This window comes from Phytophthora parasitica, assembly GCF_000247585.1.
Source record: "Phytophthora parasitica INRA-310 unplaced genomic scaffold supercont2.6, whole genome shotgun sequence".
NCBI lineage: Eukaryota > Oomycota > Peronosporomycetes > Peronosporales > Peronosporaceae > Phytophthora > Phytophthora nicotianae.
In genome coordinates, this window is record NW_008648992.1 from 796,945 (window position 1) to 811,186 (window position 14,242).

At 52.5% G+C, this 14,242-nt stretch overlaps 8 protein-coding genes across 9 annotated transcripts; 5 read left to right on the plus strand and 3 right to left on the minus strand.

Moving 5' to 3' along the window:
* Positions 1-981: 981 nt before the first annotated feature.
* Positions 982-3,210, plus strand: PPTG_03948 (hypothetical protein). Its single transcript, XM_008897749.1, has 4 exons — positions 982-1,092; positions 1,168-1,295; positions 1,390-1,755; positions 1,824-3,210. The coding sequence occupies exons 1-4, from the start codon at positions 1,011-1,013 to the stop codon at positions 3,108-3,110; spliced, it is 1,863 nt and encodes a 620-aa protein (XP_008895997.1). The 5' UTR covers positions 982-1,010; the 3' UTR covers positions 3,111-3,210.
* Positions 3,211-3,271: 61 nt separating this feature from the next.
* On the plus strand, positions 3,272-4,397 carry PPTG_03949. 2 transcript variants are annotated; one of them, XM_008897751.1, is made up of 3 exons: positions 3,272-3,569; positions 3,666-3,690; positions 3,757-4,397. In XM_008897751.1, exons 1-3 carry the CDS (start codon positions 3,326-3,328, stop codon positions 4,229-4,231), a joined length of 744 nt encoding a protein of 247 aa, XP_008895999.1. In that variant the 5' UTR covers positions 3,272-3,325; the 3' UTR covers positions 4,232-4,397. The 2 variants fall into 2 exon arrangements, with proteins under 2 accessions (XP_008895999.1, XP_008895998.1); XM_008897750.1 differs by having other exon boundaries at positions 3,272-3,690.
* Positions 4,308-7,271, minus strand: PPTG_03950 (hypothetical protein; the record flags this gene model as incomplete). Its single annotated transcript, XM_008897752.1, has 1 exon — positions 4,308-7,271. One exon carries the CDS (start codon positions 7,269-7,271, stop codon positions 4,308-4,310), a length of 2,964 nt encoding a protein of 987 aa, XP_008896000.1.
* Positions 7,272-7,513: 242 nt separating this feature from the next.
* PPTG_03951 (hypothetical protein) lies at positions 7,514-8,005 on the minus strand (the record flags this gene model as incomplete). Its single annotated transcript, XM_008897753.1, has 1 exon — positions 7,514-8,005. The coding sequence occupies one exon, from the start codon at positions 8,003-8,005 to the stop codon at positions 7,514-7,516; it is 492 nt and encodes a 163-aa protein (XP_008896001.1).
* Positions 8,006-8,099: 94 nt separating this feature from the next.
* Positions 8,100-8,936, plus strand: PPTG_03952 (hypothetical protein; the record flags this gene model as incomplete). Its single annotated transcript, XM_008897754.1, has 1 exon — positions 8,100-8,936. One exon carries the CDS (start codon positions 8,100-8,102, stop codon positions 8,934-8,936), a length of 837 nt encoding a protein of 278 aa, XP_008896002.1.
* A 378-nt stretch (positions 8,937-9,314) lies between these two features.
* PPTG_03953 (hypothetical protein) lies at positions 9,315-9,593 on the plus strand (the record flags this gene model as incomplete). Its single annotated transcript, XM_008897755.1, has 1 exon — positions 9,315-9,593. The coding sequence occupies one exon, from the start codon at positions 9,315-9,317 to the stop codon at positions 9,591-9,593; it is 279 nt and encodes a 92-aa protein (XP_008896003.1).
* An 803-nt stretch (positions 9,594-10,396) lies between these two features.
* On the plus strand, positions 10,397-12,410 carry PPTG_03954 (hypothetical protein). Its single transcript, XM_008897756.1, has one exon. The coding sequence runs from the start codon at positions 10,472-10,474 to the stop codon at positions 12,254-12,256; it is 1,785 nt and encodes a 594-aa protein (XP_008896004.1). The 5' UTR covers positions 10,397-10,471; the 3' UTR covers positions 12,257-12,410.
* On the minus strand, positions 12,232-14,015 carry PPTG_03955 (hypothetical protein). Its single transcript, XM_008897757.1, has one exon. It carries the CDS (start codon positions 13,989-13,991, stop codon positions 12,402-12,404), a length of 1,590 nt encoding a protein of 529 aa, XP_008896005.1. The 5' UTR covers positions 13,992-14,015; the 3' UTR covers positions 12,232-12,401.
* Between the last annotated feature and the right edge of the window lie 227 nt (positions 14,016-14,242).

The following is a 14,242-nucleotide window of genomic DNA, read 5'->3' on the forward strand; positions in this document are numbered from 1 at the left end:
AACAACATTGTATCCTCTTATAAGACAACCATCTTACCGTTGCCTAGATGCAAAGGATCTCGATTTCCGAACGTTCGTAAACTCTCCAAAGTAAGGTTTAGTCCGACTCGAGCAAGTATCGACGCTTCACTCGCGGTGGTTTCAGTTGACGCGACTGGTAGTAGACCACACGATCACGTTCATCATCCCCTCCTTCAGAACACATACACACACGTACACCACAATTAGCTTGTTCATTCGCTCGCTCACTCATTCACAGCCGTGCTCGAGTTTGAGTTATATCACATAACTTATGTGATCGCGCTCCATATTCCAAGAGGATTCACAGCATCTTAATATCCATTTTTACAATGTCTCGACATTTTCTCTTTTTAGTGCGGTATCGTATATCAAGTAGTTACTGACAATGATATAAGGTAGCCTTCTATTTTATTTTAAACTTTTTTATGTTTCAATTGAAGCTTTATATGGTAAGACCCAATTGAACTCTGAGGCTCCATCGTAGTAATGAGTTCCGTATGACGGTGGGTATTTGACAATTCATATCGAAAATCATGTTATCGTTGAGTGAGGATAAAACTTAGAATTATATCAGGTAGTTATTGCAAAGGAGAGTTCCTACTAGCTATATCCGTCTCGAACTAACTCGAGCACGCTTAGCTCTGACAAGGCATTGCCTCAATGGACACACCTTCAATAAATGTAAACATTTTAGATTTCAGCAAGTTTTGCCTGGACTTGATCTACGGTTTTGACAGTTAAGTTCCATACTCCTCGTTTTATCGCATAGGCACCAGGGTGGTCGATTAGCTTTCCGCTCATTAATGCATCTCGAGTTGCGAAGTACATAAACTTAGCCTCTAAATTTTATCTCAACTCCAAAATTCCAGAATCTACATTAAATTTACACCTAACTGGAAAAGTTCTGTTTTTTATTTGAGGTGAAACCTCAAATAATGACTTCCATCATCCTCTTAATTTCTTCAAGATAAATCGTCTCACTTTCGAGGATGAACTGGGTCAGCTCTTCGTTAGAACTCGCGGGCTCGCTGCTCGAGTCCGTGGACCAACAGGCCGCGCTCACCCTTGCCGGTACGTGTGTCGTAGCGCTTAGCACACTAATCTCTTTCGATTCCGCCCTAATATTTGTCCAATAACTCGCAACAGGGACTGAAGAGGAGGGGGAAGACGCAGAGCTGCTGAGAACGAGCCATGCATCTGGCGGAAGTGCGCCCAGCGCCGTGGATATTGTAGGGCTGGAAGATCCCGCAAGCGAGGAGGCCCCGTTGTCGACGGTAGGCTGCTGTAGTTGCTGTAGGTGGTGTAGTTTACAGTAGAGCATCGTTTTCTAACAACTTGGTTTTTTGTAATCTGCGTGGGGACCAATAGGATGGCACATCGAGTACCAACTCCAGTCAGACCAAGGCAACTGTGGTTAGTGGTGTGAACAACACGCCCCCTCGCTCAAACTCGAGTAATAAGCTGGCGGGACTGGTGAGTGCCATCTCAACGCAGCTGGAGAATGTATCCTCAGGAAGAGGTGGAAACCCTCCTTTGAGCAACAGCGGGTCGCAATCGGGCTCGACTGAGGGAGAGTGCACTCGACTGCACAAGGAATTGGCACGAGTGAAGAATGAGTTGCGTTTGAAGGACAAGCAGCTGAGTAGCACGCAGAAGAGCATGCAGATCTGCGAGGAAGAACTTGTTGCTCTGGAGCAGGAGTGCAAGGAGAAGATCGCTCAAGTGCAACACGAGGTTTGTATTAAGCACTGTCCCTTTGTTAAGATAATTTCTACTCACGAACTTTACTTTAATGCAAGCAGATGTCCGTCCTTCAGCAGGACAAGAACTCGGACGAGCAGAACTTCATCCAAGCGCTGGAGATGAAAGACAACCAATTGCGTGCAATGAAGGCAGATCTAGACGTTCTAACAGAGGCGAAAGCACAGTACACAGATGAAATCGCGTCACTGAAGGCTGAATTAGCGAAGGCGGTGGAGTCGAAGGACACGTTGTGGACCTCTGCAGCGTCAGCTAGCAACGAGTCTGAGCAGTTGATTGAGTCGCTCCGATCGGAACTACAAGATACACTGGCGGCTATGAACAACTTGAAACGTGAATATGCAGAGTCGAAGAATGCCATGTTTTCACGCCAGTCGCAGCTGGAGAGCACCAACACGGAGCTAGTGAACAATGTGGCCAATCTGGAGCGTGAGCTGGCGAAAGCAAAAGAAGCTGCTGCTGCTGCTGCAGCCTCTCAAACCAACGGAGTGAATGGGAATATTAGCTCTGGGCCTTCTCATTTTGGTGCAAACTCCAATTTTGCGTCGATGAATGATGACTATCGACGGGTACAGCAGACGTTGGTACTTACGAAGAAGTCGTTGCATGACGAATCACGAAAGAATGAAGTTCAGAAACAAGAGATCATCACTCTGACTGAAGAAGTGCGTCGACTAAAGCAAGCTTTGCAGACTGCACAGGAGAATTCATCGCGGCAACAGGAGGCAACGTCACAAGAGAACATGAGACTGAAGGAGCAGGTGAACCAATTATCGTCTCACAGTAGTGTTGCTGCGGCTGCCAATGGCGAGTTGCGCATCCAACGTCTGACGAACCGGTTGATTGAGAAACAGGAGACGATCGACTCCTTGCGCAGCCGTGTGACGACGATGGACGTACGTCTCCAAGACGTGACGTTGCGGGCGCAGCGCGCCGAAGAGAAACTGACTCGGATGGAGCAAAACGGCGGCATTGACGATATGGAAATGGCAACTCCTGTTGGGAAGGTTGGAAGAGGCGGCATGCGCTCTCGACCGAACCGCATGGCCCACGTGATATCTCGTGTGGCTCCAGTGGTGGAGCGTAGCCACCGAGTGCTGACGGCGCTGGATGTGCTGGATCGCTGGCTGCTTTTCCTCGGTCGAGTATTTCTACAGGCTCCTTTCGCTCGCCTCGGAATGTTGTGTTATGTTATGCTGATCCACTTTTGGGTGTTCGTGATTTTGAGCTTCCACACGAGCCACTTGACGGAGGAGATGCAGTTGTCTAGTGCTGCTGAGAACACTGCCATTGAGCCGGGTGAAGATATGATCCCTGGAGGTCACTAAGTAAGAAAAACCACTTTAATCTTCTGTCAGAAATATTTTATCAAGTTGAAGCGTTTTAACACGCATTTCGACTACTGTAATGTCATCGACCTGTATCAGATGTATTCAGAACCTTTGTATGAGCTTCACTATGGATCTCGCACCAGCTATTTTTAGCTTCGACCAGTCAGTATTCCCGTCAATCGTCATTCCGCCGCTCTCCTTCCATCGCCAGCATGAGTCAGACTCCTGACGGCCCCCTATCGACAGCCAGCGAAGGCGCCGCCAGCGTCAGCTCTGTGTGTCTTGAGGAAGACACTACAAATGCCGAGATCGCGTGGCTGCACCGTTGTCTGCCCATTTTCGTCCAGCCAGACGTGGACATCAAGAACCGCAACGATCTGGTCAAAGTGTTCTACCGCTTCGAACGCGACGATCAGTCTGGCCACTTATTCTGCAAGCTTTGCATTGTATTTGCCGGTGAGTCCAGCTATAACCGCGTGCAGGAGGAGATCGAAAACTCACTAGCCACGCTCTGTTACCGCACCTTCAACCGGCGGACTTACAAGCGTACAGCCGACATCAACTACATGGAATTCCGGTACGTCCTCGACGCTCTATTATCAAGGCTTTATACTTATGTTGGCATCTCTCTCATTCGGTGTAGAAATGTCGACCTGGATCCGGACGCTGCCGTCCCTTGGGCCTCCATTTACTCGCAGGACCACGGCGGCAAGCAGCAGTGGGCGCAGGGCGAGAAGAAGGACCTCGGCAACTGGTTCTCGCTCATGCACCACTACCAGATAGACGTCGCCTGCTCGGGCTGGAAGCTGCACCCGCAGACTCATCGCCCGTACATCTACCTCAACACTTGCAACCACATGATCGGCGAGAAGGACAACAATCCCAAGCTCAGCAAGTTCAACTGGATCGACTACCCGTTCCAACAGGGAGACAATGAAGACGCCTTCCACTACGTCGTGGACCATGTGCCTACTAAGTGCAATCTCTACTCGTACTTTTGCTTCTGGCGCGCTCGCAACGGTGGCGGCTGGTGCGATCGTCACCCCGGAGGCAAGACAATCTCACGGGATGGTAAATCCATCTATGTCAAGTATCCATCCACCACTGCAGGTGTGTAGCAATACCCTCACACACGAGTACAATATTGTAGCTAGAAACAAGAAAAAAAAGTTTTAGATGAAATTTGTCACGACACTATCCAGCAGCGGGTGTGGCTGAAGTGCCCTCTTGTGGTTGCTCTGCATCGTCCTCGACTTTTGTCGACAAGTTGCGAGTCATTTGTTGAGCTACGCGCTCGTTTTCCAGTGCAGACGACGCCGAGGAGGTTGGTGAAGTCATCGCACTCGAGTCAAAATTTGTGGGTCCAGTGAATTTGGTCGCGTCTAGCTCTCGCACTTTCATCCACGTCGTCCACATCTCTTCGACTGAGATCGGAGCTTGTTCTAGTAGCCAACCCATTTGGCGTCGCGTGGCATCCAGCACAGGCTGGAATCCCATCTGCGTCGCTCCAGAGTGCACCCAGTGCAAGTCCAGCAGCATGAACGCCATGGCATGTAGCTTGAAGAAAGCCTTTTGGTCATCAAACACACGCCAGAATGGCGTACGGCTCACACGCTCGGCTACTCGTAGCTTCATCACCACTGCCGGGGAAGTATCATCGTTGGTCTCCACAGAATGCAGGACGAGCTTGGTGCACACATCAGGAGCCTCGTCAAGCATCAACAAGTGCATCATCATCCGCATCACATTGATACTCGCAACTGGGAACGGATAGCGGTTGCCACCAGCTACGGCATTACGCTCCATCATCGCACGCGCTTTCTCTGGATATTCCTCCAAAAAGTAAACAAGGCACTCAAGTGCTAATACACCTCCGCCACGGAAACCACCGAGCGGATTATCCGTGTGGAATCCACTGCATTTCCAGCGAGGTGAAGCCAGCATCGCAGCGACGTCAACACCACCGACTTCACTCTCACTGTTGCTAGAAGCTGACAATACTGAGTCGCTTTCTTCGTTCTCCGGTACTAGCAGGGCGTCCCATAGCCGCTTGAGTAGAGCGACATGGCTCTCGTTTGTCATGTCCAATGGATCCTCCATACCGAAACGGAGAGTTTCCAGACGTCGCACCTTGTCACGTAACTGGGAGCGACGTGAGCAGAGCTCAGCTCGGAAGTCACGCAGTACAGCTTCTTGCTCCCTGAACAACATGGCAATCACTTGGACAGCTTCTTCGGCATCACGTGTTTTGTGGCGAACTTCTCGAGCATCAGACGGGAGACCCAAGCTATTACCTGGGAAGGTCGACAAGTAGTCTTCTTCGTCCGGCATCAAGCGAGAGCGGACAGAAGTCCGATGCTGATATCCAACAGGATATTTGCGGTAGCTTGAGTCCTCGAAATCGTGGAAGCGCTCGCTGTGTCTTCCTCGAAGCAGCAGTGGAGCCAAACAGTTAGCTATCGCATACACCGTAAGTCCATTCTTCTCAGCATGGCGCGGTTGCAGCGCCACCGATACCCAGTGACACAAGCGTTCAAGCAGAGGTTTGCAGTACCACGGCAGATCGTTGACTAGAACCACAAGAACCGCCTTGCACTCCTCTTCCGACATTCCGCTGCCTGGCCGACCAGCACAAACCAAGAATCTGTCCAATCGCTCTTCCGTGAGAAGAGGATCAGGCAGTTCCCACAGATACTGAAGCAAAATCGCCACAACTTCATGAGGATCCACTGCCATCTTCCGATGAAAACCGCCAAGTTCTTCAATCGTGTCACGCAGTTCCATGACGTGGCTGGCCTGCAAATGTGCTTGAAAGAGACCAGGAGAGTCCACGTGCTCGTACAAATAACAGAAACAAGCTTCAGCGACATCAGGAAGACCCAGAGCAGTCTCGAAGCGAGCCATACCGCTCAAGAACGGATTGCACAATACATCGAGCAAGTCGCTGCCGAACACGTCGTACTCTGGATACCCCAGCTCCAAGAAACGAAGAACCGCAGTTGCTGCATCCTCCATCTTCTGGGACTGAGCTGCTTGCCTCAATGTCTCGGACAAGGGATTGCCACCTTTGCGGGAGTTAAACGCCAGTCGAAGTTCATGGTGGGAAACGAGTTTCTCAGCCAACATGTCGGTCTCATCGTCGGCTTGGCAGAGACGCACGCGTCCACTCACCATATCCTCGGGATCAATGAGCTTAGGTGCTTGCTTCTTGCTCTTTCGCGCCTTCGGACGAGGCAAAGGACGCGAGAATGGCAAGGTTTCCGGAGCCAGATCCAGTCGTGGGTCGTCAATTAAGAATGCAAATGGGAGATTGTCCAGTCCAGACAGGAGATTGAGGAACATCTTGACCTCGTCACGTTGACGAAAGAGAGCGAACTCGGTGTAATATGATGCTAACAAGTCGAGATTGGTCTCCGATAGCACCATACTCAGACTAGATTGCAACACGTGCGTGTTGAGTGCTTGGCGGATGAAAGCTCGTGCTTTGCCTTCGTCAGTGTGCACGTTAGTGAGGCCAATAGCGGAACGGACAGCACCCACCAGACCGCGAACGTGGCGAGGGAGGTCTGCTTCGACACTGGAAGTCACGACCTCGCACACTTTGCTGTTTGTAGAGGACGTTGGTCCTTTTGGAGCCGCTGCGGCGCGGTGCATGGCTTCCACCATTTGCTTTTGACGAATGGCTTCCATCCGAGTGCATGTCCACTTGACAACGCCAAAGAACTTGACGGTGGCTCCGGTACTTGATTCGTCTGCCTCTAGCAGACGCAGACCATGGGAAATACAGCGATCCAACTGCGTACACAGCAAGTTGACTACCGCTTGCTCGTCGTTTAGGAGCAGTTCCCGAGCATCGTCCGTGCTCTCCATCATCGCTGCCTTCGGACTGTCATTGTCGTCATTGGACATTGACGTTGTATCTGACCCATCGTCCATAGAGCTACTTCGACAATTATTGTTGCTAGTGCCTTTCTTGGCGTCCATGAAGAGCTGTAGCCCTTTCACGGCGCTCTCCAGATCTTCGAGGATGATGCCGCGTTGGCTCTTGGCCTGCAGCTGGCGCTTGGCGCGGTTGCGACGACGCAATTGTTGCTCTTCCTCCGTCTCCTCCTCGGGTTCACCAAGCACGAAGTTGCCCAGACGTGCGAAGAATTCCATCGTGCTTGATGTTTTTCACCACGAATCCAGAAATGACACCTTTTCAAGATTTGTCTTTGCCAGAAAGATCCGCCACGACCAGCCGTTCTGTTCTACTTTTTGGATCGCGCGACGTTTCAAGATATGCACGGGATCACCTGCAGCAATTAATCACCTCAGACAAAACTCAAAACGAAAAAGGTGGATGAAAATGTAGCCATCACTTCTCGAGCTCCACCATTTGAACCATGTTTCATCGTCCTCTAGTCGAACTGCTGCCGCAGCGCCATCTCTGTCTCGGATTTCCAGGCACGGAAATCGGACCCGATGCCAGCTTGACCCTTGAGACGCTGGTTCTTAACGCGCTCCTTTGCATCCTTCTTCTCGCGCTTAGTCGGTTGTGCTCGAGTCGCCAATTCCGGCAGAGGACGCTTGCGGTCGATTCTGCGTGTCTCGGATATCTCTATTTTCTCCACATCCTGCTTCTCTTGCTCTCGTCGCTGCGTCTCCTGCTCTTCCAACAAGTCGAAAGGCTGGACGGTGCTCTGAGCCTTGGCACCAGATTTAGGAGGCAGAAACGATGCCGTCGTAGCCGACACGCTGGACAAGACGCTGTCGGCGGACGGCAGGAGCTGCACGGGGGATCCCGCCTCCTTCGTCACCTCTTGATTCACTGTCCCAGTCGCCACCGACCCCTCTGCATCACTCTCACTCTCGCTGCTGCTTGCGTAGTCATCTCCAAGCAAGAAGGACATTTCGATCACTGCAAAAATGTAGCCATTTCTTTCACCGTAGTTGAGTGCAAAACACCATAGTCCAAAAAACTTTTTCAACCCAAGCAGCAACGTCATGATGAACACTGAGACGAAGGCGTGGCTTAAGACCGAGCTGGTGAGCGCGTTGGGCTTCGCGGAGGTGGATGAGATCGTGGCCTACATCACGAGCACCTTCCACTCCAAGCAGGAGGTGTCCAGCTACCTCATTGAGCTACTGGGCATCCCAGCCAGCCGGGCAGAGCACATCAGCACGCGGCTGTTCTCGTCTAAGCCGTCCACCGCCAGTTCAGGCAAAGGAGAAACTGTGGCAACATTGGAGGAGCAACAGGGGTTGGTTCCTAGGCCGACTGCGGTGAACTCGCGCCTCAAACCCAGCAAGAAGAGCAAGAAGGGGGCAGCGGGACTGCTCAACAACGCGCTTATCATTAACTGCCTGCGTTGCGGACGCATTGAGTACAATGGCGCACGCCGCTGCGCTTTCTGTGATACTGAACTGCGTTATGAGGCGGATGCAGCCACGGCCGATCATGCCGCCCAGCAACACATGGAAGAGCTTGTGCGACTCGACGAGACTGGTGCAGAGCGTACTCGCGTGCTAGACGCAGAGCAGTATTTCTATGACGAAGAGCAAGTCGAGAAGCACAAGAGCGAAGACTCCAGCAGTTCGAGACGTCCTATTACAATGGCGCTGGATTTGGATAACAGACAATTCGTGGATGTCAAGATGACGCGCAACGAGCAGCTCGCCAAGGACGCGCGCGAGCTGGTGGACGGCATCCAGCGCAAGATGAGCAAAGGCAAGCGTGGCAAGGGCAGTCTCCATCAGCAGACGGAGGCTCCACCCGCTTCCAATGGCATCCGAGAGGCGCTCGTGGTGGTGGACGATTCGTACAATCTAGTTTTCGTGTAGCGATGAAATAATTGACGCGGTTAATTTGCAACAACCTGGCGAGCATTCGTCTTGACTGAAACTTGCGCCAAACTTTTGCCTGCGAGCCCTGGTGGACCATCGAGGCGTTTGCAACGAAGGAACTTCCGCGGACGGGTCATCCTGGTGAGACTTTGCGGTGTCGGTCGCCGCATGCGGGACGAAAAGTGCAGCGCATTGACGTCAGTGCCAAGAAAGTGTCGCATTGAAATTCATTGGTTACCGAGAGATGCGCAGGTGTAGCGAGCGGACGTCGTGACTGCCATTTGCCATTTGCAGATTTACCTGCGCTGTGCCACGTGCGACTCCTCTCCAAGCTCGAGCGGCCGCGCTCGACGATTCCAGATCGTCTATCTTGCCATGTCGACAACGGTCAGCGACGACAAGGGACTGAGCGCGCTGCAACGCCGTGTGGCGGCAGCGGAGTCGTCTAGCCAGTGCTCGGCACCAGCGAACCCGCTCTGGGATTTCTACGCCTGTGGGCTCGTGGACGAGAACGACGAGTGTTCGGACGGAGAAGACACGGAGGACGAGCGGGAGACCCAGGACTGGATTCAGTTCCAGCGCCAACGCGCACAAGCGCGTCTCGCCAACGCATGTCAACGGGAAGCCCGCGTCATGCGCACCGCGAAGCACTGACCGTAGACGGCATATCAGCTATGTATCCTGACAAAGTGCCGCCGTGTAATGGCAATGCGACCGGGGCTCCCATGCGTAAATGTTTCAAGAGCTGTAGATTACGAATAAGTAGATTAATGGGATCCTCTCGGTGGTCTGTGGCCATGCGTTGCTCTGCATATTGCTGTTGCTGTAGCGTTCCATCCAGACTGAAGCGATACGAACGTGCACAACTTGCATTAAGCTGCTTGACAGCCGTTCAAGCTAGGGGTTTGGCGCAGCCACAGCTGGAATGTGGTGACCTCCACTGTAGGCTTGCATCTGACTCAAGGGCTGGCAGACTGCGAAGCAATGAGAATGTCACCACCTACCTGGTGGTCATGCATGTCAAGCATTGCGCGGGCATCGCTTCGCTGGCTGCACTCTTGGAGTCGAAGTTCGACAACGCTGCGAGCCGTGCAACAAAGCTACGCCAAAGAATTTTGTGGGAGCGACACATTTGCTGTCTGGGAACGACGCACTTGCTGTCTCAGTGTGACCGCCCAGTGCTCGCTCAGCAGAGACGCCTCAACTTATTCTTTACAAACATTACATGTAGCAAGAAGCAATCACCGTGCCGATCTACATGCACGGTATTATAGTTGCCATCGCAATGACTGCGCCGCTGACTGCTGCATGTACTGTACTGACCGCTGACTCGATGGCTACATTACTTATTGTAAAAATCGAAAAAGAGACCAGAAAAATACGCTATTACGCGTCTTCTGATTGGTCAGTGAAACATCAGAATCAGCCATTTCTGAAGCTCGTTTTATTGGTCGATGAGAGATCTCCTGACACAGGAATCAGATTTGCCATTATTACGCACGTCTAGCGGCACATTCCGCCTTCCGCTCGCCATGACCGCTACCGCGTTGTCTCGCGTCCACTCGAGCGCCAGCGGCTACGGGGCCGTGGACACACCTCCCACGTCGCCACTTCTGCCATCGTCTACCGCGCTACGCCGAGAATCATGCGAGTATCTCTTCAAATTCCTCGTCATCACACAAGTGTTCATGTACCTGGAGGCTGGCGCGGTGCCGTCGCTGCTGCAGCAATTCACGCTCACATTCCGCCTAAGCCCGCAGGAGCAGGGACTTCTGGGTGCCATTGTGTACATCTCCATTTCGCTCGCGTCGCCCTGGTGTAGTACGCTCTTCCGTCGCTTCGACCCGCGACAGCTGCTTGGTGTCTCGCTCGTGGTTAACAACCTGGCTGTTCTCGGCCTTGCGTGCACCCCCACCTCGACTTGGTACTCCAAGTCTCTTCTCATCTCATTGCGCGGCTTCGTTGGGCTTACACAAGCCTTCAGCTGCGTGTACTCGCCGCTATGGGTGCACGACTACGCCCCCAAGGCCAAGCGCGGCACGTGGATGAGCTATCTGCAAGGCGCGGTGCCCGTCGGTATCACACTTGGCTACTTCGCCGGTTCAGTCACGATCTGGCTTGCATCACAGGGGCCAGATGAGGCTGCGACAGCGTTGCAAAGTGTCGTGTCCGCTTTATCGAAGGCTGTACTGGGGATCAATGCAAGCGCCGACATCGGCGAAGGTATCGACGACGCCTCCATGCGACTTTGTCATGGAATCTACTGCTGGCGTTGGCCGTTCCTGACCCAATTCGCGCTCATTCTTCCGCTGTCTATCTTGATATTTTTCGTTCCGCGGGAGCACATCCGACTGCGCTCGACTCGTCGCCGCTCCATCGTCATTGTGGATGCAGATGAAGATGTGGATACTGGTGTGGAGACGGCGGGCGATGACGAAAACGTTTTGATGAATCATTCGGATAACAACGTCTACAGACTTCGATCGTTGGCGTCACATGAAGAGGAGGAGAACGCTTCGAGGTGGAGCAACCTGTGGCTATTGCTGCAGCACAGAGTCTACGTGTTTATCGTCATGGGTTTGTCCGGATTATTCTTCGTGGTTGCTGGAGTGCAATTCTGGACGACGTTGTATTTGGAGACCAACACCGAGGGCTCCATGTACGAGATCCACCTGTCCTATCTGATAGTGAGTGGCACGGGCCCTATCATGGGCGTGTTCTTCGGTGGGTGGCTGATCGATCAGTTCGGTGGCTACTCGGGTCCATACCATCAAATGCAAGCGCTACGGGTGTGCATGGTGCTTGGAGGTGCCGGATGTCTGGCGTCTTTGCCAGTGTCGTATGTGCACAACACTTTCTCCATCGCAGTGTTCCTGTGGCTCATGTTATTTTGCGGAGGTAGCATTCTTCCAGCCTGTTCAGGCATCGTCATCTCAGCAGCTCCACCCCGGTTGCGTCCACTGGCCTCTTCAGTGGCATACGCCAGCTACAACCTCTTCGGATATGCAGCATCGAACTACATTCCTGGTTTCATCATGAATTTCATCATCGACCCCAGTGCTGACGCAGATGCAGATCCAAGTGATCTCGGAAGTGTCGGATCCTGCAACGCTGCCTGTACATACCGTATCGGATTCCGCATCGTCCTATTTTGGAGCGTTTGGGCCTTCTTCTGCCTCACGTGCGGAGCTATCGAGTCGGGTCGAAACTACTCGGCGACTGTCAATGCACACAGTAATGGCCATTGCAACGGCAATGGAAAGCAACACACCACAGCGGCTACTTCGCATCAGCCGGTATTCAAGAGTGTTGTGTAAATAATTCTCATGACAACTATTGTAGCCCATATACAAGCGATAGCATCATGTTAATAAGTTCCACATGGGTCCTCGAGAGGAGATAGATAACGTACGCGAGGGACATCGCGTATATTTATGATCGTAAATCGCGTATTCTCTTTACTCACTTGGTTGCATTCGGGTTACTTGTCATCATTTGCTTAATACGAGGAGCCTTGCGAAGGAGTGTGTTAAGCATCGTGCCTACGAAGAAGGCGACGACAGTCGAGGTCATGGTAATGACGTTGTACGGCATACTGAAGTCAGGTGTCGGTAGCGGCACGAGTAGAGGCTCCGTGAATAACGTGGTAGTAAAAGGAGCCACGGCTTCATTGTTACAGATCGACGATGCCTCCAACACGTCAAAGGTAGCCACACCCGAGGCGATGTCGAAGCCACGGTTGGCATCTGGCGGATGTTCCGATAAGCGCAGAAATGCTTTTTCCATCTGAAGTGAGAAGGCCAAAGTTGAATTGGCCGGAAGGAAAGCCTTGAGGCGCAACTGGTTGGGGCGTCCACGTAGCTCGGCTGGTACAAAATCAAACGTTTGAATCAACTCCTGAGCTTTCTCCTCGCTACTATCGGCGGTAGCTCGGAACGTGTGGAAGAAGATACGAAGATACCATGGAATGACATCGTGATACGTCACGTGCATGCCACACGACGGATGATTGTTCTTGAGCTGAACTGCGATGCCACCCCGCACTTGGCCGTATCCAGTGACGAAGCGGTGTGCGGACACGACATCCTGCTGTGCCTTGTAATTGCTTCTCAAAGCAGCTTCTTCAGCCGCCAATTTCCAGTCTCCGAACCACGGGTCAGAAAGTGGCACGGGTTTTTCGTGCAGATTGGTGGTCACCACATCGAACGACTCCATGCCTTCCGTGTGAATAACACTCTCGGTAGCCAGCAGACATGCAGTAAGATCTGTGTTGGGCTGGTCATTTGCAAAGAACAGTGAACCAAGACTCCAGCGTGCTTTGTTATGTTTGGTAGGGCTTTGCACCATCGTCAAGTGTTGGCGGAGTCTCCAGTTGCCGTCAGTAGATCGCTCAGCAAACAGCGACAGTGAGAGATACTCCCCCGACACTGCATTAATAGGATCAATAAGGCTCCCCAGTCCAGCGATTGCTCGACAAGGTAGCATCTTGAGCCAGGGCGTCAAGTTCTCCGTGCAGAGCTCCTCGCGCGCAAGCGATCCGTGGAGAAACACCAGCTTGGGGTCGGTGTTAGTCGTGGGGAAGGCGCCAAACTCTGATGGTGTGGAGCCTGCCAATAAGCTCGCAACCACTGTGTCGTCCATCTGGTTCAGTGATGCTGAGAAGATGCCGCCCAGCTCCGATGTGATGCCTCGCCATCGTTGCTGGGTATTGGCGTCACCTCGTAGAGCTACCTGCAGTCGAGCGCCGAAGGGTGCGTGGGCAAATCCGGAGTTGTTGAAACTCTGCGCTGAGCCGAAGCGCCAGTCTGCGTACCTCCCGACAGAGAAGGTCAAATGTAGCGACTCAGCGTCGTGCTTGTCGAGGATCTGACGCAGCACGTTAGGAAAAAGCGACTCGGCGTCGAGATGGGAGGGCTCGTCTACGGAGAACTCGAAGTGTCCAAGAACTTGGTTGACGGCAGGAAGTGGACGCAATGTCAGTCGCTCGGTGAACTCTGCGCGAGCTCCATGGAGCAGCGAGAACAGGCACAGCAGCAGCGCGACGAGCACCATCTTGCTTGGCTGCTTGATTGTGACGTATTATGTGTGCAAGTTGCTCGATGGTGTACGATATAGTTTAGGTACCATACACCATCGAGCAACTTGCGCATTCTGGTAACGATTTGTCGATTCGTGACTCAAGTCAAGTGTATCCTGCAGAAGTGGACAGCCATCTTGAATTCCCGCGCAGCTCGACTCGAACTTCGAGTTCGGGTGCTTGTCTCAAGCTGATGCTGCCAAGCCCAAAACTGTAGAAGGCCAGG

What these genes read in the sequence shown, in the direction of transcription:
- PPTG_03948 (XM_008897749.1), top strand. Translation starts at nt 1,011, where the DNA reads ATGAACTGGGTCAGCTCTTCGTTAGAACTCGCGGGCTCGCTGCTCGAG. An exon ending in GGCCGCGCTCACCCTTGCCG is followed by an intron (nt 1,093 to 1,167) that starts GTACGTGTGTCG and finishes AACTCGCAACAG; the next exon opens with GGACTGAAGAGGAGGGGGAA. An exon ending in AGGAGGCCCCGTTGTCGACG is followed by an intron (nt 1,296 to 1,389) that starts GTAGGCTGCTGT and finishes GGGGACCAATAG; the next exon opens with GATGGCACATCGAGTACCAA.
- PPTG_03949 (XM_008897750.1), top strand. Translation starts at nt 3,326, where the DNA reads ATGAGTCAGACTCCTGACGGCCCCCTATCGACAGCCAGCGAAGGCGCC. An exon ending in ATCAACTACATGGAATTCCG is followed by an intron (nt 3,691 to 3,756) that starts GTACGTCCTCGA and finishes CATTCGGTGTAG; the next exon opens with AAATGTCGACCTGGATCCGG.
- PPTG_03954 (XM_008897756.1), top strand. Translation starts at nt 10,472, where the DNA reads ATGACCGCTACCGCGTTGTCTCGCGTCCACTCGAGCGCCAGCGGCTAC.
- PPTG_03955 (XM_008897757.1), bottom strand. Translation starts at nt 13,991, where the DNA reads ATGGTGCTCGTCGCGCTGCTGCTGTGCCTGTTCTCGCTGCTCCATGGA.